The sequence below is a fragment of the Panthera leo genome, chromosome D1 (assembly GCF_018350215.1).
Source record: "Panthera leo isolate Ple1 chromosome D1, P.leo_Ple1_pat1.1, whole genome shotgun sequence".
In the NCBI taxonomy this organism is placed as follows: Eukaryota; Metazoa; Chordata; class Mammalia; order Carnivora; family Felidae; genus Panthera; species Panthera leo.
Window position 1 is genome coordinate 19,954,117 of NC_056688.1, and position 27,629 is coordinate 19,981,745.

The following is a 27,629-nucleotide window of genomic DNA, read 5'->3' on the forward strand; positions in this document are numbered from 1 at the left end:
TGAAGACCATTATACATTATTGTCAGAAACAAAATATTCACAAAGGTTCAGCATGGAGAACAGACAGAGGGTTCCTGGAGGGGTGGTGGGAGGGGGTATGGGCTAAAGGGGGAAGGGGCATTAAGGAATCTACTCCTGAAATCACTGTTGCACTAGATGCTAACTCACTTGGATGTAAATTAAAATAAATAAATAAAAACAAATAAAATAAATTGTCTATCACCGTCAATACACTAGAAAAGTAAAAATAAGATTACGTCACTACACGGGGAAATTTTAATCTCTCTCCCACCCCTCCTCCCCCAAAAAGCCTCACAACTAGTAGATTTACCAGTACTTCCCACGTGTGGCAGAGTGATCTGTGCCACCAACACATCACTCACACCTCTCCACGATCGCGATGACACATGTGGTCCCCTAAATGTTCCACCTGGAGGTATTTTGGGGGCAGCGAACTAAGAGGGGGCTTCCAGAGCCAATGGGGGCGGGGAGACACGTGAGGTCACAAAGCTCCTGCCTCTCCCCCTTCAAAAGAAACCACTCTGCTCCATTTATTTCAGAATCTAGAGGAAGTTGACAAAGTATGACAACAGCACGGCACAGTATGTGGTGGAGACTTTGCAGCTTGCTGGCTTGCTTCCCCTTACAAGGTAAGCCCTTAGAGCTCATTTTTTATGCCACTCAGTTGACCTGGTATGTTACCAAATCTACCCATCAGTCAGCTGCGTTCACAGCGGACCTACCACAGAAGGCAACCCAGGTAAATATCTTAATGCTTTCCAAGGTACACCAAGATCTCACAGGGAGGGATGTTACTGCTTTATTTAACCTGTTGTTCAATTGCTAACCGGGATGGAAAAGGGTCACTGTCGCATGTGTCTCTGTGGGATCTGTGTTACGGCAAAATGTAACAAACAGGCTCCTTAGGCTCTGTGTTGTAAGGGTCGACCAGTTGAAAGGGCATCAGTTTTGGATTTTAAAAACTTCCTCACTGAATAAGCCTTAGCCAGATAATTTCTCTAAAAACTCAATTTCTGGGGGCGCCTGGGAGGCTCAGTCCATCAAGCGTCTGACTTTGGCTCATCATGATCTCGCGGTCCGTGGGTTCAAGTCCCGGGTCGGGCTCTGTGCTGACAGCTCAGAGCCTGGAGCCTGCTTCGGATTCTGTGTCTCCCTCGCTCTCTGCCCCTCCCATGCTCGTGCTCTCTCTCTCAAAAATAAATAAACATTTAATAAAAGAAAACTCAATTTCTGTATCTTGAAATGAAGAATGATTAAAAATGTCGGGCCAACCGACTCACATTTTTACAAGGATCAAATTTCAAACGTGAAAGCACTTTGAAAATGGCAAAGGCTAGCTATACAACTCTTAATTAGTTCCGAGATATTAATGAGCCTCATGAAAAGTTCCTGCTTATTTTTGGAGTCAGTTATACTTTACCTTTTAATTTTTTTATGTTTTTATTTTTGAGAGAGAGAGACAGAGCATGAGTGGGGGAGGGGCAGAGAGAGAGGGAGACACAGAATTCGAAGCAGGCTCCAGGCTCCGAGCTGTCAGTACCAAGCCTGATGCAGGGCTGGAACTCACTGACGGCGAGATCATGACCTGAGCGGAAGTCAGGCACTTAACCGATTGAGCCACCCAGGTGCCCCTATTATACTCTACATTTTATTATAATTTCCCATTTTGATTTTTGATGCTCACTTAATTCTAATGCAGCAATATGAAAATTAAAACTATTGTTACCTTTTTAGCCTGCTCAAATGGGAGGCAGGATATAGGTGTCTTTAAATCTCTGATTGCAAGTTGTACCAAATTCTTGCAAAAGAAGCTATGCAGAAGTGTGTTGCTGGCTGTGTGTGTTTGTTTGAGCTGAACTGTAGTTATGTTTCAGGTAATGCACCAGTCCTTCTAAATCTACATTCGCGATACAACGGCATCTAAATGACATTATTTTAAAAAACTCGATTTCCTATTTTACATGGTACTTCAATTTCCTACTTTATACAATTAAATGAAGTGCTTTCTTTTTTGGTCCCTCTACCCTGAGGCACATAATATGAATTCAATATTGGTAATAATATTAGTTTCTTCAATAAGTGGCTTAAAGAACAGCTCATACATTCAGGAGAAGTACATTTAGATAGATAGAATGTTTTTTCAATTATTCCAAAGTTTGAAGCCTTTAACAGACCTTAATTTTTTGAGGAGTCAAGTTATTGCCTCATAAAAGTACCATACAAAAAAAGTTTTTAAAGGCAGTCATAATCACGTCTTAAGGTAAACCTAAGACAACTTTTTTAGAATGTAAATTATTCAAATACTATTGATAAAGACGGTAGAAAAAGCTATTCATCGTGCCATGCACAGTGTTGGGCACGTTTAATAGTTATATCTAATCCTAGCAAAGATACTGAGGTATTAATATCCCTGGGGCACCTGGGTGGCTTAGTCTGTTGAGCCTCTGACTTCGGCTCAGGTCATGATCTTGCAGTTCATGAGTTCGAGCCCCACATCGGGCTCGCTGCCGCCCTCGGCCTGTCAGTGCAGAGCCTGCTTTAGATCCTCTGTTCCCCTCTCTCTGCCCCTCCCCCACTTATACGCTCCCAAAAATAAACAAACATTTAATATCCCTAATTTACATGAGAATAGAGAGTTTAAAAGAAGTTAGATAACCCGCCTAAGTTTTCACAGGTAGTCAATCAGCTTACACAACACTTATGTATTATCTAATGAAACATTTAGTGTGTGTGTGTGTGTGTGTGTGTGTGTGTGTGTGTGTGTTTCTACCAGGCTGTGATAGAAAGTGCTCCCTAATGTAGATCAGAAGTTTGATAGCCACTGATCTATACGGTTTGGAAGATGTGTAATTGAAAAATCCCAACCTGGAAACTCACCCAAAGGGCCACCCAGGAGGCATCTAGACTTAATGGTATTAAGCACAAACTGTCCCCTCTGACCTCACCTTGCTCAGGCCCATCAGAGTCCCAAATAGGAAAGGGGCTGATCGTGTCGCTTTCCTGTTGGCAAAAAAAGGCAGCAAATCATCAATTTTGGCAACACTGGACACTGCCAGCTGTTTTTAGCTATGAACTATGGGAAGATCACTGCACCTGCTTCCACCAGGGCGACTTCTAACTAAGGCCGCCAAGAATTATAGACAAGAAAAGTCCCATAATCTCAGAGCCTCCCTCTTTTCAAGGCTACCACTCACATAAAGAGCCTTTAGGATGGGTAAAACGCAGTTCAAGAACGAACAATTTTTCAAAATTCATCCCATTCACCTATACTATGGATGATGAGACTCCCGCTATTCTGGTCTTTAGTGGAGGGTAGGATATAGGAAACAAAGAACAGTTGCAAATACAAGGTTCTGTTGATACGCCTGTTGATAATTCCCAAGTGTGTGGATACTTTGAGATGTCTTCTTGAAAGCCATACTGGAAATAATTTAATTTGGGCCGAGCCAGATTCATTGGCCCCCTCGTAACTTTCTCTGTTGATTCTATCTCAAAAAAATAATAGTAAGCATTTTTCATAACGATCTAAACTGAACCACTTTTTTGTCTACTACCGCATAATAGTCGTGTAAATAGGGCTCTGATTTGAGACAATTCATTCTGTGTCTCTGGTGTTAATTTAACTCAAGCTTTTCTATGCAACATAACAATAACAGAGCTAAGCTTATATCCTATTATAGTGTTTGGTCATGAATATATCCATTTCTTCATCTTTTTAGCCACTGACTCAGCTAATACTTAAAATCTTACTCTGTGTAAGGCCCTGGGACTGTAAAATGAATGAATGGCAAACAACCTTTCTACGAGAAGTCTGTAATCTACACACAGAGACATGCTTGTAACCAAATAATTATAAAGTAATGTGCCAAGTGCTGTAACAGGAGTCCATTCAGAACCTTTGAGGGTCTTAGAGGAGAGGGCAGGTCATTGTGAGGAAGAAGGAGGCTAAAGACTCGTTAGGCAGGTTCGACAAAAGCCCGATAATCTGAGTTGAGTCCTGGAGGGGATAAGAAATGTATCCAGGATGACAGAACAGCATGGAGGTAAAGTATCTTCCTGACCCTGAACCTGGCAGTGGCTGGCGACGACATTAGTTAACACAAGCAAGCGCTGGGACAGAGCAGGTGGCATATCTGTGTAAGACGCGTCTGGAGCATAGGGGGACACGAGAGATGATGATTTCCAATGGGGCGTGAGGAGTCTGGGTCCCTGCAGGACAGACTTGCTCGGTTCTGGAGTTTTAAAATGTGCCGCATGCAATAACTGGGCTACTAAGGTAAGAACAAGAAAGGACATCTTATTCGTTCTTCGATCCACCTGATAGCCCCTAGTAAAGGGGAGAGCAGACATGGCAACTCCCAAAATCTTGGGGGGAAATCAAGGAATCTTAGGCACTGCACAGGTCTTATCCGTGGATGCCTGCGTAGGTGGCGGTCACTGATGCTTGCCCTTTTGCCTGAGGGCCGGTCACATAGGCTTTGGCGTGTGGCCATTCCACTGATAGGACAATTAGTTCGTGAGGTTGGGGGTGGAGACGATGGGGAAGGTCACAGGTTCTACTTCCGTATATAAACCAGTCCCGATCTATGAGCCCAGAGTCAACTAGCAGCCTCGTAACACGTGGCCTTCCATGGATGGATGGATCTGGTCCGAAGTCAATAATCCACTCAGTCGACACGACCTACTAACAGTAAGCGGTGACCTCCCAGGAGAGACTCCACAGCCATTCACTGCCAAGCTTTGCTCCCCGGTATCTGTGGAGCCGTGTCGCGCGCTAACCTGCAGACTGGAACCCTGAGGCCCAGCTGGGGAGCACTAGGGAGGGGACGCAGCCCTCAGGATCTACATAAGAAAGGCCAAGGAAGGGTGCACAAGCATAGACGTGTTTAGAGCCTACAGGGGAGGAAGTGGTGAACACAGAAGGTAACCCACACCCCCTCCCTCTGACGAAGAAGGTGAAAGTTGGACTCCAAAACTTAGATGAAAAAGAAAATGTAAAAGAAGAGTTCCCCCTCAGCGTGCAGTGGCGACGAGAGAACCCTGGGGAACTTTCCCTTAGAAGGCGTACCATGAAAAGTCAGGTACAGGTGTCTTCCTCTTCTACCCTTTAGCGGGCCCTTGACACAGTGAACAATATTTTTAAGCACCGCCGCTGAAGCCGTGTGGGCCTGTGGCTTCTCACTGGAGCCATTCTTCCTTTCTACAAAGACTTCCTGTCTCAAAACTAAACAAGGGGTCCCACATGGTAACACTGCAAGAGAAATAAGCTGGTCAAGCTAAAGGCAAGGCTTGGAGCAGAGTCACAAAAAACAGCCTATGTCTCCAACGCAGCCCTTTCCATCTGAAACCCAGGCATTTATAGTTGTGGTAGGTCAGTTGGCGAATATTACATTCTCAACAGGAGTAAACTGATCTTAGGAGATACAATTCTTTATAGCATATGCTAAGAAGTCGTACTGTATTTCATTACAATTTTTTAATGTATTTATTTATTTTGAGAGAGAGAGAGTATGTGGAGTGGGGGGCGGGGCAGAGAGAGAGAAAGAGAGAGAGAGAGAGAGAGAGAGAATCCCAAGCAGGGATGACAGCGTGGAGCCCAACGCGGGGATTGAACCCATGAACTGTGAGATCGTGACCTGAGCTGAAACCAAGAGTCGGACGCTTAACTGATTGAGCTACCCAGGCGCCCCTCATTATAATTTTTTACAGTGTAAGAAGCAAATCACGCAATTTCACTCAAAAGCATGCATCTCGAGAAAAAGATATCTTTAAAATGGAAGCCATTCATTCACAAACAGGCTGCCGATACATATCACTGCTTCCATTTCCCCAAATACAGGCTTCCTGTCTAGACCATCACTTTGCTGAAAGGTAAGCACTTGGGCAAAACTTCCAAGTATCAATTTCTGGCCTGAAGGATGAAATCAGGGCATGTTGCTCAACAGTGGTCTTTTATTCTATCATTGATTCAACGTAGTGCCTTCCCTCCTGTCTCTCAGTATTCTTATTAACAACAGGAGACCAAAGACATCTGCCCATCGCCTGCATTATGGTGCCATCATGAAAGCTGGCATTAAACCATTACTTTTCAAGCTCACACTGTGATAGCTCCTGTAAGGAATGAATTTTAGAGAAATATGACATAGTCACTGCCCTCTAGAAACTTCAACCTGTGGGAAGCAGGCTAACACAAGAACTAGAAAGTAAAGCAAGAATCATAATGGAATGATTAAGGAAGCGATAGAAGGTAGACAGTTTCAGATTCAATCTCTTGGCTCAGAAGTTGCTTAACCTTAGTTCCACTGTCATTTCAAAGCATCTCCACTAATATTATCCCTATTACTCAATTATGGGTTGATTTTATAGATGAAAATATTTCCAAATGACCCAACCTAAGCAGAATTCAGGGCTTATGCTTCAACGCTCTGATGGAAACACAGTATCTTTTTATTGAGTCTTCATTGTTCATTATAGTATTGACTGATGATATGGGTATTTTTCCATTAGAACGCAAGCAAACTTTTTTCCCATGGAAGTCAATACAAATGCAATACAACAATTCTGGGTTATTATTGCCAGGGGCCAGATGGAAATTAATGACCTAGAAATGGAACAAACTAAAAAGTCTGCACCAATTAATTCCCAGGGCTCTCCAAAGCACTTTTCCTAATACTTGAAATTTATCACAAGGAAATAAACTCCTTTTTTCCTTTCCCTCTTTTTTTTTTTTAAGGTTTCAGATGATGGAGTAAAACTCATTACATTTGCTATTCATAATTTATAACCCCACGGTATTCTTCTGTTTACGGAAGTGTTTTGTACTTTCATTGATAAGAATTGTCTTGTCCTTAAAAACAAAAAAAAAAATTTTTTTTAATTTAAAACTTGAAGAACGGATGGCAGCCAAATCAGCAGTAAATCCAATTTATTATTATAATTTTTTTTTTATCAATTTCCTTTTTTGGGAGGATACATTTGCAGCTGTTTACGACCAATTGTTTACCATTCTCTGGGGGCTGTGATTCGGGAAACTAGTCTCTCGTGTTTGCCTGGAGAAAGTGCTGCTGTGGAAAATTAAATTGGAAGAGATCTTAGAACATCATTCCTCTGGCACAGCAGCTCTTTTGCAGGTGGGGCCTCCCCGCTCCTGTGAAGGGCAGCTCCCTAATTCACAAGAGCGCCGCTTAGAATTCCAGACACGCTGCTTATACTTCAAGCCAGAAGGAGCTTGCTTCATAAATGGAGGCCAGAGAGGCTGAGTTTTCTGGTCTCAACATTGAGACAGTCTGACCTAGTTACATGACCATGGACTTGGAAGACCACAGACATGGGTCCAGATCCCAGCTCCAGGACCTGTGTGACCATCAGCCTCTACTCCCTCATCTTCTGTAGAGCCAGCGAAGTAACTCGCTCTTCATAGGATTATTTCGAAAGTTAAATTAAATATAGGTTCGACGTGGCCTGGCTGAGTTTCCGGGCTACGAGAGGGCAGGCGCCCGATGGATGTTGTTCAACGTTTTCCTTTATTTCCTATCAAAATCGCACCCCTTCAGGGGACATCCTACTGTCGCTACCTACAGTGCTGGCTCCTTTGTACTGACTGACGTTTTGTTTCTATAAGAAGTATGTAATGAGAGGGGCCTGGGTGGCTCAGTTGGTTGAGCGACCGACTCTTGATTTCGGCTCAGATCGTGATCTCACGGTTTGTGAGATCGAGCCCCACATCGGGCTCTGCGCGGACAGCGTGGAGCCTGCTTGGGATTCTCTCTCTCTGCCCCAACCCCGCTTGCTCTCTCTCTCAAAATAAATAAATAAACTTAAAAAAATTTCAAAATGTTTATTGGAAAAAAAAAAAAAAGTACGTAATGAATGATTGAATGAACGAAGGAGGTTGTGCTGAGGAGGAGGTTGCGTTGACCCTGCCTCAGCTTGGGAGTGCCTTGCCCCGTTGCCAGCCTGACCGTCTCCACTTCTCTTCCTCTGCAGAAGCCTTTCTGACCAACCACACAGAAACAGTCACCGTGGAGGAAGGCCAGACGCTCACTCTCAAATGTGTCGTTTCTCAGGGGAAGACCACGTCCCTGCAGTGGCTGGCCCCATCAGGGTTCACCATTTTTTTAAACGAGCATCCTGGTAAGTGCAAAAAACAAAAAACAAACAAACAACAACAACAACAAAAAAAACAATCGCCACCAGATCGCAACCTGAGGGATTTTCCAGACAGACAAGCTGGTGTGGGATAGAAACCAGCATGAGTCACCCCAACGATGGGCTTGGCCCACCTACGATTACGCGGGGATCACACCCAGCAGCCTATCATTTTACACACGGCTGCTTTTTTTGGACAGGAAGTCTGAAATGGAAACCCCCCAGAATGATTGGTAAAGGGGGCTCAAATCACAAAGCACGTTTCCATGCCCCCACCTTACCCCCACCTCGCTTTTTCACTCTCAGCAGCGCCATGACAGGCAGGCAGGAGACTGACTAGAGGCCCTTTATCCTCTGGCAGCTAACACCGTCGCCCCCCCCCCCCCCCCCCCCCCCGGCTGGAGCCAGCTGCTTCGTTTTCCATCTGAGCAGCTCAAAGTCACATCACAAAACTCCCTTCCCAACATCTCCTCTTCTGCTGGCCTCGGCACAAAAGCAAGGTCGCCGACCAACTGACAGGACATGCCGCTTTGGAAAGGAGGACAGTCATTCCTCCTTTTCACAATGAGCCCTGGATGCCTGAGACGGAAGGGGATTCTTCCCCGCAACCCCCTCCCCCGCCCAGTTTTATTGAGATATAGTGGACATGTCACCCTGTATTGATGCGTACAATGATCTAGTATTATGTATATATTTCAGAGCAATTGCCCCAGTAAAGCTAACATCCATCACCGCACAGTCACAATGTTGTTGTTTTTTTCTTAAGGAAAGGGATTTTTTTATGTTATTTTATAATAATAATAATATAATATTATATATAATATTATATAATATATAATATAATATAATATAATATAATATAATATAATATAATAATAAAGGGATTATTTTTTCATTTTGAGAGAGAGAGAGAAAGCCAGCAAGCAGGGAAGGGGCAGAGAGAGAGACAGAGGGAGAGAGAGAATCCCAAGCAGGCTCCACACTGTCAGTGCAGAGCCCCACTCGGGGCTCGAACTCACCGACTGTGAGATCATGACTTGAGCTGAAATCAAGAGTCAGATGCTTCACAAACCGAGCCACCCAGGTGCCCCAAGGAAAGGTGTTCTTAAAAGTCTATTTAGTTCATCTCTTTGGGCAGAATTTTACTAAACCCTCCCCTAGATAATGAGACCACTGCATGTCTCCATTTAATATTCTCGGCTGCCAAATACTTGGAAAAGTCTCCAAAACAGCAAGTTGCATTCTGCCTTGTAAAAGCAGAGCCCCTAAAAAACTTAATATGCTATGAAACATTAAAAAAAATTTTTTTTTAAATATGAAATTTATTGTCAAATTGGTTTCCATACAACACCCAGAAAAATATGGAATGCTTCACGAATTTGCAGGTCATCCTTGCACAGGGGCCATGCTATTCTTCTCTGCAGCTATGAAACATTTTTTAAATATGGCTGTGTTCAGGGCGCCTGCGTGGCTCAGCTAGTTAAGCATTGGACTTTGGCTCAGATCATGACCTCACAGTACGGGAGTTTGAGCCCCGTGTCGGGCTCTGTGCTGACAGCTCAGAGCCTGGAGCCTGGTTCGGATGCTGTGTCTCCCTCTCTCTGCCCCTTCCCCACTCATGCGGTCTCTCTCCCTCTCTCTCTCTCTCTCAAAAATAAACATTAAAAAAAATCTTTAAATATTGCTATGTTCAATGTAAAATAACCACATATTTCAAACTAAATCAACTATCAATACTAGATTCCAATAAAGTAGATATTGGTTGTTAAAAGTTTTGAGAGAAAAACTTTGGGTAGAGATAATTGCCGTTAAACCACGCTTTCTCTTGTTTTGGCTTGGTTTTTGGCAAACCAGGATAAGACGGGCACTCCCAAGTTTCTAGCAGAGTACCTTGATTGAACTCGGTGATGCTCAACTGAGGGTCATTCTTGCCTTCCAGGGGACATAGGGCAATGTCTGGAAAGAATTCTGGTTGTTATAATTGGGGACAGGCAGGGGCACTGGCATCTAGTGAGTAGAAAGGCCCGGGTTGTTGCTAAACATCTTATAATGTACAGGAGGGCCCCCACAACAAAGAATTATGGACTCAAAAGTCAATAGTGCTGAGGCTGAGAATTCAGGGGTTCTAGCCCGGGTAACAGCAGTGTCCCAGGACATACAACCATTATTTCAGATGAGAGACAACCTTCCTTGGGCAGCCATTCAAAGCACAACTATTTTAGGTTTGTTTGTGTTACAAATCTAGAAAGAAAGCAGGGAGAGTGGGGGGGGGGGGGCGGTGGAGAAGGAAGGGAAGGAAGACAAAACCACTCATTTCAGGAGCCTCTGATTTGCCAAGGGACCTATGGTCTGAGATAGACATCCCAGGTCAATATAGAATCAAACCAAACAGAATAAAAATAAAAACAAAAACCACTTGCTAAAATCTTTAGGAAACTTCAAATAATAACAAACTTCTAAAAAATTAAAAACAAAAGGGGCGCCTGGCTGGCTCAGTTGATGGAGCATGCAACTCTCGATCCCGGGTTATGAGCTCGAGCCCCACGTTGTGTGTAGAGACTACTCAAACATAAAGCCCTTAAAAAACATAAAAAGAAAAAGCAGCCAACTGGTGTAATGACTAGCCGTGCACTGATCTTCCATTCTTCACATCCTTTGTGACAAGACAGCCTCAAATCAATCAGATTTCGAGGAGGTAATTACAATGGGGCATTTTTCATAATGTAAAAAAAAAAAGGGGGGGGGGAGGGGGTATGTAATCCTCCTGCAGCCTGAACCCTTCGCCAGCACGGGGTTAATGTCAGTTAATTTCATACACGTGCAAATAAAGCGACCGGTTTATCTCACAGATCCCAGTCGCAAAATATTTTGTTTCCTAAACGAACGTGGAGCTGTTGAGAGGCATCCAGCTGGTAACACCAGAAATTTGGAAGGCAGCTCAATCAAAGATGTGACATTTGCTCCGTCCACGTGTGAAATTCAAAAGCCATTCCTGTGAAGAATCAATGGGCAGAGAGTCTGTATTCATCTGCTAGTTTGCTTCCTAACAGTTCCTTTGCCTTCTCGTCCAGCTTTAAAAAATCCCAAATACCAGCTTCTGCATCACTCCGCCCATCAGCTCTCCATCGGCGTGCTTAATGTCAGCCAGCAAGATGAAGGCGTGTACAAGTGTTTACGATACGGCAGCTCCGTGAGAACAAAGGAAGTAAAAGTGATCGTGACAGGTAGGTGGTTGACAGCCAGCACACCCAGCAGGGGAGCGACGGGCCTCTGAACAGGACACATCATTCTTACGCTTAACATCTGAGTTTAGAAACAGCGCCTGTAGCAAGGCATTTCCTAGGGGACCTCTGCCATCCTTTGTCGAACGGAAGCAGAAAGGAACATGTTGACCGGCGAGCTCTAGATTAAAATGTGACTTTGTGAAACATCTCTCTGGCATCAGCGAAGTTTCCTCTCTGGGGAAATTAAAAGGAAGGAGAATTAATATTTGATGAGCCACGACTGTGTGCCAGGCACTGTACTAAGCTCCTGGGAATCGACGAGGGATTAGACACAATCCGTGCCCACCAGGAGTTGGCACGCTAGTTTAGACAGGCAAAGCAGTGTGTAAAAAAAAAAAAAAAAAAAAAAAGTAGAACCTTACGACTGCATAGCCTAAGATGGAATGAATTCAGAGGTGACTGCACTGGGCAACGGCTCGCATCCTCTGCCCAAACCAGTCCCTCTCTGCCAGTGAGAGGTGGGTTGGGAGACGAGGATAGGAAGTAACAGCGTCCAGATCGCCCGGGACCTGCCCAGTTCTGTGGACGGTCAGCTGAGGTCAGCGTGAGTCTTACTGTCTTTACTTTTCCGATTTTTGTGATGGAACAGATCAATTCGAAACACTGCTTTCTGTCGATCTCTAAGTGGCATAATTCCACGTATCCCACAAGTGGATTTCTTAGACTTCGGTTGAATTAATACAGCGTGGTGCCTGCGGGGTAACGAAGTATCTGGGAAGGAATGGCTCCCTTCGGGTTTTAAGAACCAATGTGACTCACCCACCTTACTGGCCACCCCTCGTGGCACTCTGGCTCACGCTGCTTGTGTGCTCTTCTGGGGTCTTAGAACTCTCCACGCGTACCTCTCTCGCTGCACTTAATACATGATCTTTCAACTGACAGTTTAGGGGCTGAGTCTATCACCGGACTATGAGCTCCTCAAATAGCTAATTTTTTCATATGTGTACTGCCGGCACCCAATGCTGCATGCTCGGGGCTGACTTCACCATGTTTCGATGGCAGACAAATCAGCAAATAAATGTGAAAGAGTAGGGTTCTGGACCAAAGTGTGAAGTAGAACGGGAAAGAGGAAGAAGTTAGCCTAACTAAAAATCACCCTTGCCCCTTGAACCACACAGGCTTGAATTGTGCCGCTCCACTTACACGTGGATTTTTGCCAATAAATACAGTCCAGTCCTATAAATGTATTTTCTCTTCCTTATGATTTTCTTCACAGTTTCTTTTCTCTAGCTTATTTTACTGTAAGAATACACTATAAAATACATAGAACATACAAAAACGTGCTAACCGGTTGTTCCTGTTATCAGTAAGGCTTCCCATCAACAGCAGGCTTTTGGTTAAGTTTGGGGGGAGTCAAAAGTTATACAGAGATTTTTGACTGCACAGTGGTGGAGGGAGGTGTCAGTGCCCCTAGTGCCCGCACTGTTCAAGGGTGAATTCCATTTCCAAGACAGGAGTAGGAAGAAAAAGGACAAATGGGTCCTTTATAAAAGAAATGCACCTTTTGATGGAAGGAGGGGACAGAACTAACTTACCTTGGCGTGAATCATACACTCGTGAAAGTTTAGAACGGAAACAGCCATAAACCAACTCCTTTCATGTCACGGACAAGGAAATGAAAGAAGTTGAGGGACATACACTAGTTCTTACAACAGCCGGTGACAGATGAAACTGGAATTTGGGTCTGTACTCCTCACCTAGCGTTCTACTAGTCAAATACAGTCATTTGTCAAATGCAAAAATTGCTGTTGAAACATTGGGGATTTTCAGGGACTGATCATACACTGGGTAACAAACAGTGTGACTACAGCCAAGGTAGCGTTACAAGTACATAAAAGCCCCTTAACAGTATTCTGGAAAAGGTCGAGCAAAAAAAAAAAAAAAATCCCATGATTGAGACCATACGCTACAATCGTCCCTACAGATGATCAGACTCCGTGCTTTACTGGGATACGTAGACCAGCTAATTAAGCGTAGAAAAAAAAACAATTTTCTTCCAGCAACTCCTTCCGCACCAATCCTGGAAGCTTCAGTTACCAAAATGCAAAATGGAAAAGAACACGTTACACTTAAATGCTCCACCGTGAGAAGTAAGCCCCCTCCGCAGATAACTTGGATTTTAGGGAACGACATAGAGCTCTACGGTAAGTAGGGGAGATGGTCCTTTCCTCCTTTGTTTTCCTTCCTACTTACATTTCCAAGGAAGTTTTAAATCCTCTGGCACCCTCTGGTGGCACCAAGTGCCAGAAAACAACATTCATTAATCCATCAGTTCTTTTCCAAATTATCTTTATAACCAATCGATACTCTGCCTTCATCTTGAAAACCTATCACAAATAATACGACTGCCTGTTTGTGCTTAAAACAAAGCAGGAACCTAAAATAGAGTCTTTATTATGGCTTCCTAAAATTCAACAAAAGTTCATAAAACAGGAAAATAGCTATCACCTCAGCATGACTTGTTTAGCAGACACAAAATTGAAAATACATTTACCACAATGCTTGTATATTGGAACACTTCTAAAGTGCAGTACCCTCAGTGACAGATAAAAATATCATATGGTACCAAAGAATCTAAACTTTGGTTAGATTGAAGCAGCGTTCAATTGACTAAGCAGGATAACAGACTGTCACAATTGGGACCTGTTTACGGTTTGTGTACGTTGTGACACAGGTTACATTCAATTTTACTTAATCATAGAGAGATTCATTCCAATGCCAATTCCACATCATTCCAAGACCTCTCCATTAATTTGCCTTATTCGTCCAAACCGAGTAAAGTCATGGGTCTTTGTGTTTGACAACATCGGGCTGCCCTTGTTGTAACCACGATAAGCTTTGGATTTTTTTCCCCCCCAGTGGTGACGGGTTTACAGAAACCTATTCATTGTTATTCACCTGCTCCCCTCTGTGACTAGGGCCACGTAGGTACAAGGGGGTTGGCTGAAGTCAGAATGAGGTTAGGAGTCTAACAGCTTTGCCAAGAGGTCAAGGCCATTGGTCCCTGAGGGAACCAAACCACCCAACGGTGTTAAGTAGCCACAACGTCACACACCTCTTTAACTCGCTCCATAGGTGAAACCCGCCATGAATTTGAAACCGATGGGAAGAAATGTAACAGCAGCAGCACCCTCAGAGTCCAGACGTACAGCAAAAACTCAACAGTGGACTGCATTATCCGACACAAAGGTCTACAAGGAAGAAAACTGGTGGCACCATTCCGATTTGAAGATATGGGTAAGAGGGAGGAACGATTGCTTTTAACCATTTTCAATTTACCTTCATAGCACACTATTGAACAAAATGAAACGGAATGGGAAAAGTCCTTCAGAGAGTGAGATCGCAGTCAGCAAAGCTCTCCTTAACAGCAGATTCCCTTAATGATGGAAATTTCTCCAGCTGGGTGTCAGAATGCGACCGTCCCAACGCTGGGAACCCCAGTTGTGCAGAAAGCCTAGCAGAGCGCCATATGCAAATAGCATCACGCCTGCTTTTTGATAATGACAGCTGACATAACTTGGCCTCGAATCGTTTGATTGCGCTCACGATTTTGAAGAGGTCGTCTGAAGCATACCCAAAAGGAGATAATAACCGTTGAAATAGATCTAAACTTGTCCATATCATTTTACGTTAATATAAAACACTCACACAGTCAAACTAAGTCATGATTACTCTTTAGATTTCTTTTGTTATGACCGTTCTGCGGATTTTAGTTTAACCAGGTTAACATTCCCAGCAGAACAAATAACAAACGAAACGTCACATCGTAACTGTGAAGAGGAGTCACCTCCATTTTTCCAGAATGATTCCTTCATCAAATGCAAAAAAAAAAAATAGGGATTTCAAAACTCTAGAAAATGTTTGAGTCAGGAAGTATCTAGTAAGAGGTAGCATGAATCACAAGACTCTGACCTTCGTTATTGTATAAAGTACCTCACAGTGTCAGAAGAATTTCTGAAGTACAAGGATGCACTCACACTAGGGAAGGAGGAAGCTGTTGGATGAGGACACATTTGCTGAAAAAGCTCTTTGGGAAATTACTGCTGATGAAAGGCGCTGGTGAAGGAGAACACCATGGTGGGAAAACTGCCATGCTGCCCCGTGGGGGCTGCCACTGCTGTGGCTAACAGGTCCCCCCCCTCACTACCACAGGCTTTCCACCAGTCACTTTCTCGTCAAACCAAAAGTAGCAAGTCTTGAGGAAGCTGCATTTAGAAGACTTAAGCCCCCGCAGACACGGCTGGGTACTAGCAAACATTCCTACCTCCTGATGACTCCTCCCCCTCCAGCCTCTGCTGTCAGTGGAGCACAGCGCATGCGCGGGGGTGGGGGGGGTGGTTGGGGGCTGCTTCTGAAAGTCATTCAGAGTCTTAAATAAGAGAACCAACCATGTTGAAAAAAAATCTATGTTGACTTCTTCAGCTATTGTTCGGGCCACCTACAAAAATTTACTCTTGAGGGGAAATCACAGTTTCTTTCTCTTCCATTATGGCCATAGTTCTCTACGACTCAAAATCCTAGCCATCAAATGCTTCTAACAGTAATGGGATACGACTTGACTTTTATTTATGACCTGACGGTCGACTGTTTAGCCCCCACTGCCAGATCTTCATTAAGTATTCAAAGAGTAATTCCAGTATCAGCTGTTGGTGGCTTCCATGTGTTTATGACTTTCCCCTGTGGCAAGCTACTCAATGGACGTACAGATACTACACCCGTTTTGTCCATCCCATGAGTTTTACAAGGTGGATTAGTGAGAATGCTTTAAAACACACTTACAAGGGGACGTCTGGGTGGCTCAGTCCGTTAAGCCTCTGACTTCAGCTCAGGTCCCGATCTTGCAATCTGTGTGTTCGAGTCCTGCGTCAGGCTCTGTGCTGACAGTTCAGAGCCTGGAGTCTGCTGTGTCTCCCTCTCTCTCTGCCACTTTCCTGCTTGTGCTCACTCTCTCTCTCTCTCTCTCTCTCTCTCTCAAAAATAAATAAACATTAAAAAAACATTTTTTAATAAAATAAGATAAAATAATTTTACAAGTAAGGATTCTGACCCCCTTCATCCCCATACTGCATGGTAGGACTTGAGAAAATGAACATCAGGCAAGCACCATATCTGGAGGGGGGCAGGTACTGGAATGAGTAACGTCTTCCTTTGAAAAACTCACAACGCAATGCTTGGAGAAGGAAAACAGGACAGGAATAGATTAGGCCACCTTCACAATGGTTTACTTCATCTTTTCAGTATTCCCAATGAGGAATCTTGATTTCCTGTTACTTATCTGGAGGTGAGATAAAAACAAAAAACCTGAGCGACAGTTCTCACACTCACCGATTGCAGGAACCCTCGACACTCCTACAAATACTTGAGGACCCCAAAGAATTTTTACTTATGTGAATCGCACCTGTCCATACTTACGCATTAGAAATTAAAACTAAAAAAAGTTGACTTATTTAAAAAATGAATCCACTACATATACATAGAAATGACACACTTGTATAAAAAAAAAAAAAAAAAAACCCTGTATTTTGCAACGCCAAAATGTTAGCGAGGAAAATGGCATTGTTTTTCATCTTAAAAATCTCTTTGGTATCTGGTTTCATAGAATTAGGTTCTCATAATTTCAGCGTTAATTCTCTTGCGATATGTTGTTTTGCTTGAAATATATACAAAAATACAGCCTCCCACAAATACGTAGTTGGGAAAGAGAAGATGATATTAATAACTTTTCAGATAATTGTGGATATTCTTCTTTGATACTACACTAAAACTCAACAAGAGGTGACTTCTTAAAGGTTAATTGCTATGTGGACTCTGGAACCCTATCAATGAACTTTTCATGCTCCTGTTACATTAAAATTCTTTGAACAGATTTGCACTTTGGATAAATCTTTTAGCCAGGCATGATTTGTAGCATCATGCCTTGGTCATTTGGAAAATATCAATATATTGATTTATACAGAACTTTCAAATGTTGACACATTGCGGCATCAAAATCCCATTCATTGATATCGTCACCGATTTCATCGAAGTCTTAGTATTTAGAAGCTGTCAAGCTCACAGGGGTGGATACAGGTTTTTCAAAACGGAAATGTGGCCGGTGCAACTGAGTAAATTTTTAATATTAACTTTTATTAATTTAAACTTAAATAGTGTAGCCCATGTATGCTGTATTGAACAGCACAAGTCTATAACATTCTAACCAAGCAGGGACAGAAATCATAAAGCACCAGTACCCATTTAATCAAAATAACATTTGGTCTAACAGAATCTACTCACTAGCTTGTTGACTGGGAGAACAAATCAAAGTAAATACAAACTCATGGGTGTGTGTATATCTCCTGTTCTGTACAAAAATATATAATTATCTGAATCCACACAGTATCATATACATTAAATCTTGATCATTCTTGATAATTTTTCTATGTGTCCCCAATATTTCCCATATACTCGTCTTATAATTTGCCTCCAGTATTTCCATCCTACTAGCTTCCAAGCTTTTTCTCTCCTTTCATTGCTAGCAGCTGTCTTTTCAATTTTCCCTGACATCTTTGTGGTCACAGAGTTCATCTTAGCCTGACAGTCTAAATTACTATTTCTCTATTGTTTCCTTAGTGGCGGTTCTTCCCTTTCTCAGAGCTCTCGCGTGCAACTCTGGCATTTGTATCATTTCCAAAAGTTTTACATGTTTAAGAAAAGAAACGTTCAAAGCCATTAAATAAAAAGCTGAGACGCACTCACAGATCCCAAAAAGACATTACCTACCCGTCACGTATCCCTATTTATAAAATTTCAGGCACCTTTCCTATACACCCTCTGGTTGCAGGACTGCTCAGGGGTCAAATCCGCGCTACAATGAATGTCTGGAGACATCCCTAAACATTGTTTTATGTTATACTGTTAGCATCATGTCTTATAAACAGCAAAGCGTTGGGCTGAACGTGTTGTATGAATGAACTCATTAATTCTCACGTACACACAAAAAAACCTCCCAAGGGCAAAGCTTAGCATTTCCATTTTCCAGGTAAGAAAAAATTGAGCGTTCAAGAGATTAGGCATCTTGCTCAAACTCACTCAGCACAAGCCAAGTCAACAGCATTGGAATTCGACCCAATCCGTGACTGACTCCAAGGCCACCTAACTAATAAATAAGGAGGGAGATATGTGAATGCATAGACAGACAGACAGAGAGGCAGGCAGGTAGATGGAAAGAAAGACAGCGAATACCCTCTGCCTATTATTGCCAAATGTACCACTCCAAGTCCGGCACGCTGCACTTCTAAGCCAGGCAGTTTAGCAGATGGGCAGCCAGCAGGATACAGTTTCAAAAACCAGAGCAAGAGCTGCAGAATACATAGTGCTGAGGTTTCTGCAAAAACCTCCACGAGCAGGTAGCAGCCAAATACATTCTCCAACCTGCTGTACTGAGCACAATGTGGGTAAAACTGCTCTCCGTGGTTGCAGAATTCTGTTTTTCCCCTTTCCTAGTTACTGATCGAGAGACAGCTTCAGATGCCCTGGAGAAAAACTCTCCATCGTCGGCAGACCCTCAGCAGCCCACTAGCACTGGTAAGTGTCAACCCATTAAAACTTAAGACCAAAAAAAAAATCATGCCTCCTCGGGAAGGTCACTTTTCCAATTCTCAATTTTCAGATTTTTAAAAATTTTTAATAAGACTATGCAGGACCCCCTCTGTTGGTTCCAGCTTTGTGGTAGAATGTTCCCTCAGTTGGGGAGGGGGGGCTTCAGGGTCACTAATGCCTTGTAAATTCAGTGCTATGTTGCTTGATACACACACACACACACACACACACACACACACACAAATAGTGACCTTTGAATTTCCTCTATGGTAAAGGGCAAGGTTGGATTCATTTATGGAGAGACTCGTTTCATTGTTTTCTCATCCAGAACAGACTAAACACAAAATAAAGACTTGATTTCAGCAAAGGGCAAAGAAACAGGATCTGGAGATTTGCTGCTCTTCGTCACGGAAGAACAAAATCACCTTTGAAAACACCTCAGTTACTTGGTTGTCAAGAACTCGGATAGTTTTTGATGACAGGATTGAACCCTAAACACAGAATTTAAAAAGCCTGAATGAATTATAACCAACTTTTTAGACAGTGAACCCATTGGGGGGTTAACTCTGGGGAATAATCACGTGTTTATCTTTGCATTTTACCTAGCGTCGTATCTGGCACTAGGAGGTACTCAGAAAACGCAGTGCGAATATATACGTGTATGAATACATTCATTTGTTACGATGTTTTGAGCAAAACAGCCTCAGCCAGAAAGGGCAGAAATTCCTACGTGTCCTCTTCCTATTTCAAATAGTATGTCTCTAATAATCTCATTTGATGGGATAAGTGTTTTCGTATCATTAGCATGTATGTTCATGGTTGAGTATCAGATTGTATTTTTCTACAACTTTTATCTGGAATAATATTTAAAAAGTCAATGTTTGGGGTTTCTAAACACCGATAGAAGCAATATGTACCGTACGGTTTTTTGAAGGGCGATGGAAATTGAAAATAACCTGAAGTGGAGCGGTCACATCACTTGCTTTAATAATCCAATTTTTTTAAACGTGTTTAGAATCGACTTGTCTTTAAATTGGCTTACGGAGCTACTATACAACCCAATTTTCTGCTCTGCTTTTTCATATAGAACCGAAGATTTAATATGGTTTCTAAATTTCCTTTCAGCTTTCAATTCCTATGATTGTATTACAGTTAATAATAGCCATTTTCAGTAGAATGGGTGGTCTCATTCCCCGTGGGATCCACACAGTGGCGCTGTGCAATGGGCTAAAAAAGCAAGAGACTAGGTTGGGAGGGGGAGGGGGAGGCAGGGAGGTGGGAATAGGCAGGACGAGCAACAAAATCAGAAGAAGAGATCTCTTCTTTCTATGACTTCTCTCACCTAGCAAAACCATCACAGAACACCCTGCTTCTAAGGGGGAGAGGCCAGTATAGGTTTGAATGACAAGGGAGCCTATTTTTCAACATAAAAATCATTGCTTTCCAGGCTGCTAGCTTATCCTTCCATAAAGCTTGGGATGTCACCCTTCAGTGTTCTGTTGTTATCTTGCACCTTTCTAAAGACCTTCTCGCTCACAGGCCTGGTTCAGGTGGGAAGGATAAAAGAACGGTTTAAATTTTGCATTCTGAATTTCGGGATAGGCTCTGTCACTTCTTTGCTGCGTGACTTCAGACAACTTACTTAGCTTCTCTAAGCCTCTGTTCAGAGCTGCCGTGAGAAACATACCAAATGCTCAGTTTCAGGCTTAGCACACAGTGTTCGGTAAACATGTATCTTTAAAAAATAAGGCAAAATGAGCCTGGCCATTTGCAACTATTTTTGGGAAAAGTCAGTAGTTCAGAAATAGTCTTGTGTTTTGCTGGTTTTGTTTGTTTGTTTGTTTGTTTTTAAGTCGGACTACTTAATTTGGTTCCCAAAGATGCTTTGCTGTTTGGGGATTAGTATGTGTATGTACACGCTATTCACAGAGAGTCAGATGTATATATCATGTCTTAACTTCTTTCAACTTAGTTGCAGTAGTGGAAGATTCTAATACAACAGAGATTGACAAGGAAGAGAAAAACCAAACCGCTCAAGATCCTGACTTAACCACTGGTAAGTGTCCCCTACAGCATTTAGAATAAACACTTGACATTTTAACCTCTGAACCAATAAATCCAATGGCCTTTTTCTGTCCCTATTTTCCTTGACATTTTTATTGGTTAATCCCTCCCTTGTTCCTTGGCTTAGGGTCTCCCTGGCTTCCCTGACATACTCTGCCTGGTCCTGTCACTCTTTGCTAATCAGTCCTTCTCTGTGTCCATGAGCTAACCTCCCTTCCTCCTCTGGCTTCTTATATGTGGATATACTTCTGACTTTACTTCTCCTATTCTTGATTCCTCCCTTAATTCTTAAAGGGTTTACCCCTCCCCAGGATTGTTCGTATTGCCACTATGCAGATGATTTCCATACCTATGCTTCCAGAACATTCTCTGGAGAACGAATCCCTATTGCATTCCACCTCCTACGTATCCCATGGCTGGATTCTCTGCCATCTCTTCAAACTCAACATCACTAAAAGCCGAACAGCATGTTTTCCCATAAAATCAGCTTGTCCAAACCATCACACAAGCCCCACACCTTGGTGTCATCCTTCACTCCTGCGTGTGTACACACACACACACACACACACACACACAGACACATAAAAAATCAGTCCGTCTCCAAGGACTTTTGAGTCTTCCCTTCCAGATTTTTGTCGACTATCACTGCCACCTCCCTGGTCCAGACTCTCATCGTCTCCTGCACAAAGTCTCGTGATTCGCTGGAGGTGTGATCATTTTTAAGACTCTATTATCGAAACACCCCTCTCTGGACGCTTCACACCTGTGTTCACAAGACCTCTGCGGCTCCCACAGTCTACGGGGCAGAACAGGACCCTCAAACCTCCCATAAAGCGCACTCTGACTTCTGTTTTATTAATTTATCTGTTTCTACAGAGAGAGAACTATGCCCTAAAGCACAGAGATTGTGTCTAATGAGCTCCAAGCAGCTCTATACGTAGCTGGTGCTCCTTAACTGCTTGTTGTTAGAGGGGGCAGGACATTTGGGCAAAATCAGAGCCAGCCGAATCCGAGTGTGAGGTTTAGAAAGATCTTCAAGACCTCACCTCCTTGATCTCCGAATGCCTTCATGGAGGACCACCTTTAACCAAGCCAACATTCATGAATGTTCACTGCATTTGCGTAGCTTTTCATACTCCTTAACAACCTCTCTTGCTGCTTAACCACATGTTGCTAAAACACTCATTTCTTACAGCTCACTTAAATCCCCCGACTCTAATCTAAGTCAATATTCTTGCCTGCATTCTCTAGAAATGAAAAATCACAGCTTCACTACCTACGGCACATGAGAGCGTTTTTCCAATCACCTCACAGAATGGCGTTTGTCCGCCTGTTGGCTTGTTTTTGGAGAATAAATAATATGAATCTCTTTCCCTTCAGGTTAAAGTCCTCCGTCTTTTTGTCTGAGTGGCCTATCCGCCTATCTGACATTTGGGAAGCAGCCTGCAAATTCCTCAGGGACGGAAGCAAACCGACCTTGAGCTGAATTCCTCTCATTTGCCTTACAGAAACAAATCTTCAGTACGTGGGGGTGATAAGGAGGAAAAATGGCATTCTGCTGCTCACCCTGGTGTCCTTTCTCATCTTCATACTCTTCATCATCGTCCAGCTCTTCATAATGAAGCTTCGGAAAGCACACGTGATATGGAAAAAAGGTGAGCGGCGCGGGAGCTGGTGGGGGGCCGCAAGATGCAGGAACGGTTGGCTAGCCAAAAGGAAATTCTGCCAACTTAAAGCTTTTCTGTTAGATACTTCAGCCATCTGTTTGGGAAGTGTTGTCACGCAAATACGCCATGGTCTGTTTCGTAGTAAACACAGGATGTGCAATCTCCAGGGGCTCTAATCAAAGAGCGTGTAACCAAGAGAAAGCAGAGTAGCTCCTGGAATTGACATTAAATTATAAAAGCTGCCGTTCGCAAAAGGACGCCAGGCGGAAAACGCATTCATTCATGCACTCAAAAAGGTATTCATGGAGTACCTATCATGCGCCGGGCGCAGTTCCAGGCACTGGGGATACCTGTCAACAAGATCCCTGCTCTCAAGGAGTTCATATTCTAGGGACAGTCAATCAAAGGTTGAATGTATACTGTCTTGGTTGTGCTCTTACTTTGTTTTTGTTTCAAAAAAAAATTTTTTTTAATGCTTGTTTATTTTTGAGAGAAAGAGAGAGTGTGTGAGGGAGCATGCACGCAAGAGGGGCGGGGGCAGAGAGAGAGGGAGGCACGGAATCCAATCCAAAGCAGGCTCCGGCCCCGAGCTGTGAGCACAGAGCTCGATGCGGGGCTCGAACCCCACGAACCGCGAGATCATGACCTGGGCCAAAGTCAGATGCTTAACCGACTGAGCCACCCAGGTGTCCCAGTTGTGTTCTTACTTTGAAATAATGCAGTCAGCCTCCCTCAACCATAATATGTTAGTAATTTTTGCTAAGCATTCTGGTTTAAAAGTTATCAACGGGGGAAAAAAAATATACATATATATAACATTATAATAGTATTATATATGCTATTATAATAGTATTATATATAATAGTACATACAATATTATAAAAGTATCACATATCATAGTATAATAGTAATATATAATAGTATTACATAAAGATTATTATATATATTATGTATATATGCAATATATATATTATTCAGCCAGCATGGAAGGTATCTATTGAAATGCATAGATTCAACACATATCAGGGCTGGAAGGACTTCAGAAGTTATCCAGAATATCTACTCAATTCCTCCTATAAATGTGTACCAGGATGATATCCCCTCTTTAATTCTGAGTGATTATTTAGACCTGTGTTGCCCAACAGAGTAGACACAACATGGCTATTGAGCACTTAAAATGTTGCCAGTTGCTTTTGAGATGTGCTGCAAGGATAGAATATACACCCCACTTTGAAAACCCAACACAGGGGTGCCTGGGTGGGTGGCTCAGTCGGTTAAGCGTCCGACTTTGGCTCAGGTCATGATCTGGCAGTTCGTGAGTTTGAGCCCCGTGTCGGGCTCTGTGCTGACAGCTCGGAGCCTGGAGCCTGCTTCGGATTCTGTGTCTCCCTTTCTCTCTACCCCTTGCCTGCTCGCTCTCTCTCTCTCTCTCTCAAAAATAAATAAACATTAAAAGAAAGTTAAAAAAAAAAAAGAAAACACACACACAAATACATGTCTAATAATAACATATTAGATCTACTAGGTACATCAAATATAAATTGTTAATAATTATTCATTTTACCTACTTCTTTTTGCTTTTGCAACATGGCCATTAAAAAATTTATAAAATTACACATGTGACTTGCATTACGGCGTTGCTGGCCCAGGATCATTTAGCGACATATGGCTCCAACATCCCCAGTAGCAGAGAACTCATTATGTCCCAAGGCAAAATACACTACCTCTTTGAATGGCTCTCACCCTCTTAAAAGTACAACTTCCGGTTTGATGTCACTCTCTCTATATATTCAGCTGGACCAACGTTCATCATAATTAGACCTAGAGACAAAGTCTGGCTTTTCGGCTGTACCTGCGCAACAGGCAAATGTCATCGTATAGTTGCAAAGTCCCCCCGTTAATGCTTCACCCCCATGGTTCGTTAAGGCCTCCTGGAATCGTTCCATCTCAAAGAACAATACTTGATTCTAATCTGTGGTCATTTGATTTCCACAACTCTTACACTGCCCAGCACAGTGCCTGCAGGAATCATAGCAAAGAACAAAAACAATTCTCTAAATGAATGAGGGCATGACGTATGGGAGGGGCAGGGGTAAGTCCACTATTGTGTAGACAGAAGGATCATCTTATTCAAAATACATTTCTACACATAGGTAATGTGTGACACCAGAAACTAATAACACAGTTTTCTTTTCTTGCAGAGAACGAAATTTCAGAACACACGCTGGAAAGTTACAAATCGAGGTCAAATAATGAAGAAACATCATCCCAAGAGAAAAAGGACCAAAGTGAGTCACCTACATGACCTAAAACTTGAAAAATGAGCTTAATTTGTTGTCTTGAAGGAGGAGGGTGAAACGCCAAGTCTGATTTTTAGCACTAGAAAGTCAATCACCTAAATCGTCTTGCATCTTCCAAAATGTAAAGTAGAGACCATTAAGTTCCTTTGGGAAGCCATCTCTGTGTCCTGACTGTCACACCCAGACACACCTGTAGACTGTACGTCCCTCTTGTGCTGAGGGGTATCTCACAGACACCTTGACAGTCCAGCACTTCCCGCACCAACTGGTCATTTTTGATGTGTTGATTTAGCCACCACAGTACTCCTTTGGGTGGTGAAAAGCTGGGTTGATCTCAGCGTGTCCTCAGATTCTAACACAGGGCCTGATGGCGAATGGAGTGTTTGACAAATGTGTGTTGAATAAATGAACACAAGGCTTAACTGATTCAAGCAGAAATGTTTGGGGGCTTTTGGAGCACTCCATTGCAATTTCCCAAGCAAAATACGTTTCCAAAAAGTGAAAGGAAGGGTCTAAAAGGAGACTGTGTGTGTGTGTGTGTGTGTGTGTGTGTGTGTGTGTGTGTGTGTGTGTGTTTGACAAAAATCCAGTAGACAGCAACCAGCGCTACGGTAAAGAATCTTATACCTTCCAACCGTTTTGTTTCCTCCATGCAAATTAACTTCCTCCCCCTGCCAAGAGTTGCAAGACATGCAGAAGAGCTTTGCTGCTAGTTTCTAATGGTTTTATTGAGGTTTTTGTAGGAAGCCGGGTCTTTCACAACACCTCTGCCCTTTTTTTTGCTTTGACCCAGTAGGGTGTGAAGTGGGAAGAATCACTTACTGGCTGGGAGAGGGGAACAAGAGGGCAGACTGTGAGAACTGGGGGTGTGAGGGGAAGTGCGTGTAAGGTGCAGAAAGTCTCTTGTATCGCATGTGTTTCTATAATGTCAATGTCTGTGTAATCGACCCGCAAGTAGGAGAATAACGTCAGTATGAGGCGTAAGTTGGATTGTTTCCTATGCCAATTTTCCCAAGTGAGGGGCACTAGAACAGTGGGTGTTGAATTGTAACTTTTAGCAGGAGAAAAAATGCCCTGAGCTCAGCTGCTGAACAAGCAGAAAGCCTTTTGCATCTCAACTTTAAGAAAATGAGTACTTTCACTCAGGGCTCCCTCCCCAGAAAGGTCCGATCCCAGGGGCTTGCCACAGAGGTGGGAGGTGGTACTTCCCCCTGGGCTCCAACCTCTACGTCCATCCTCCTTCCCTTGGCTCCCTCAGACCTGACATTTCAACTTCACTGTTTTCGCTCACTTAAAAAGCATCCTCTGGAGCGGTCTCCAGCCTCTGTGTATAGTTAACGGGCTTTGAGTGGTCCTGTTTCCCGTAAGCCCTGTGACTTTCAGTATAAAATTTGCCAAATGCAACGTGGGTTCTTATTTGTTGGGTTTCACAGCAGAAACGTCTACAAGTTTTATTTCAGGTTGGTTAGCGTATTGCTTACCTAAGACCTTTTAAAAATCAGACTCTGGCAATGCATTCAGACCATTTATAGGATATGCATCCATCGATTTCTGATTTGATGTTTAAGACATTAACATATGGACCTAACAAGACCACGTGCAGCCAACGTGTCCCAAACGAACGGGTGCACTGTTGTTCAAAAGGAATTTTCATCTTCGACCTGTTTTTCTTTCAGCTTTCCACTCGAAGAGCTACATGAACTACATCACACGGTTGTACTCTGAAGCAAAAACAAAGCGGAAAGACGATTCACGGAGTTCAAAATTCAGAGGAGAGCCCGCTCACATACCAGAGACCATCGTGTAACGTCCTTTGCGACAGCAAATACTGACTTCGGTGCAGCTGCAGGCCTCACAGGGGAGCAGCCCAGGGGAAGGAGCATAATTACGGTCACAAGAAAAAATATACTTTGAGTGCAATGCAACATGGTAGACTGCCGTGGCACCCCGCCCTGGATTCAGGGCTGTGAAATGAGGACCAGACCATGGACACAAAGCTTCATAGTTAAAAAAAAAAAAAAAGAGAAGAGGAAAAGAAAAGAAAAAAGAAGAGGAAAAAACCTATCATGCCTGACACTACTTCAGAGAAGGAGGAGACTCTTAAGTCTTGGAGATCAGGGTTGATTGGGCCAGCTAGCATCTTACCATGAAGGGAAAAGGAGTTTTTAGATGCTGGGCTTGAGCAGAACTCCTTTAAAAAAAAAAAAATTTTTTTTTTTTTTTTTTAGAAATCTTTCCTTCCGATCGCCAGATACAAACTTTGGGATGGAAAGGACCTAAAGAAGGTCTCCAATGCTAGGAGCTTACTTTCCAGAAGGGCTTTAAGAAGATGTAGCTTTAGTTCAAGGCGGGCCCAAAGATTTGATTTTTCGAAGGTTTTCTTGCTAAATCACAAGAGCGGATCTGGCCAAGTTTTCACCAGGACGTTTCATTACAAAACCATGTACCAAAACAACAACAACAACAACAACGAGTTTAACTTACTATGACCTAATTAATGCTTAAAAAAATTATTTAATAAAAAGCTGAGTGTTTTTCTAGTGGTTGTGGTCCAAGTTGTATTTCCT

General features: G+C 43.0%; 1 protein-coding gene and 1 non-coding gene across 3 annotated transcripts; one reads left to right on the forward strand and one right to left on the reverse strand.

Annotated features, from left to right (window-relative positions):
- Window positions 1-352: 352 nt before the first annotated feature.
- Window positions 353-27,546, forward strand: CRTAM (cytotoxic and regulatory T cell molecule). 2 transcript variants are annotated; one of them, XM_042905042.1, is made up of 11 exons: window positions 354-436; window positions 561-650; window positions 8,008-8,154; window positions 11,241-11,393; window positions 13,454-13,597; window positions 14,529-14,690; window positions 18,936-19,016; window positions 21,004-21,087; window positions 22,604-22,750; window positions 24,964-25,050; window positions 26,739-27,546. In XM_042905042.1, exons 2-11 carry the CDS (start codon window positions 584-586, stop codon window positions 26,867-26,869), a joined length of 1,203 nt encoding a protein of 400 aa, XP_042760976.1. In that variant the 5' UTR covers window positions 354-436; window positions 561-583; the 3' UTR covers window positions 26,870-27,546. The 2 variants fall into 2 exon arrangements, with proteins under 2 accessions (XP_042760977.1, XP_042760976.1); XM_042905043.1 differs by lacking the exon at window positions 13,454-13,597 and having other exon boundaries at window positions 353-436.
- On the reverse strand, window positions 9,525-9,633 carry LOC122201495. The gene has a single exon (XR_006194203.1). It is a non-coding gene; the product is annotated as a U6 spliceosomal RNA (small nuclear RNA).
- Window positions 27,547-27,629: the final 83 nt, after the last annotated feature.

Excerpts from the sequence above, each read along its gene's own strand:
- CRTAM (XM_042905042.1), top strand. The coding sequence starts at position 584 with ATGACAACAGCACGGCACAGTATGTGGTGGAGACTTTGCAGCTTGCTG. Across the intron at positions 22,751-24,963 it reads ACACGTGATATGGAAAAAAG|AGAACGAAATTTCAGAACAC; the intron begins GTGAGCGGCGCG and ends CTTTTCTTGCAG. Across the intron at positions 25,051-26,738 it reads CCAAGAGAAAAAGGACCAAA|CTTTCCACTCGAAGAGCTAC; the intron begins GTGAGTCACCTA and ends TTTTTCTTTCAG.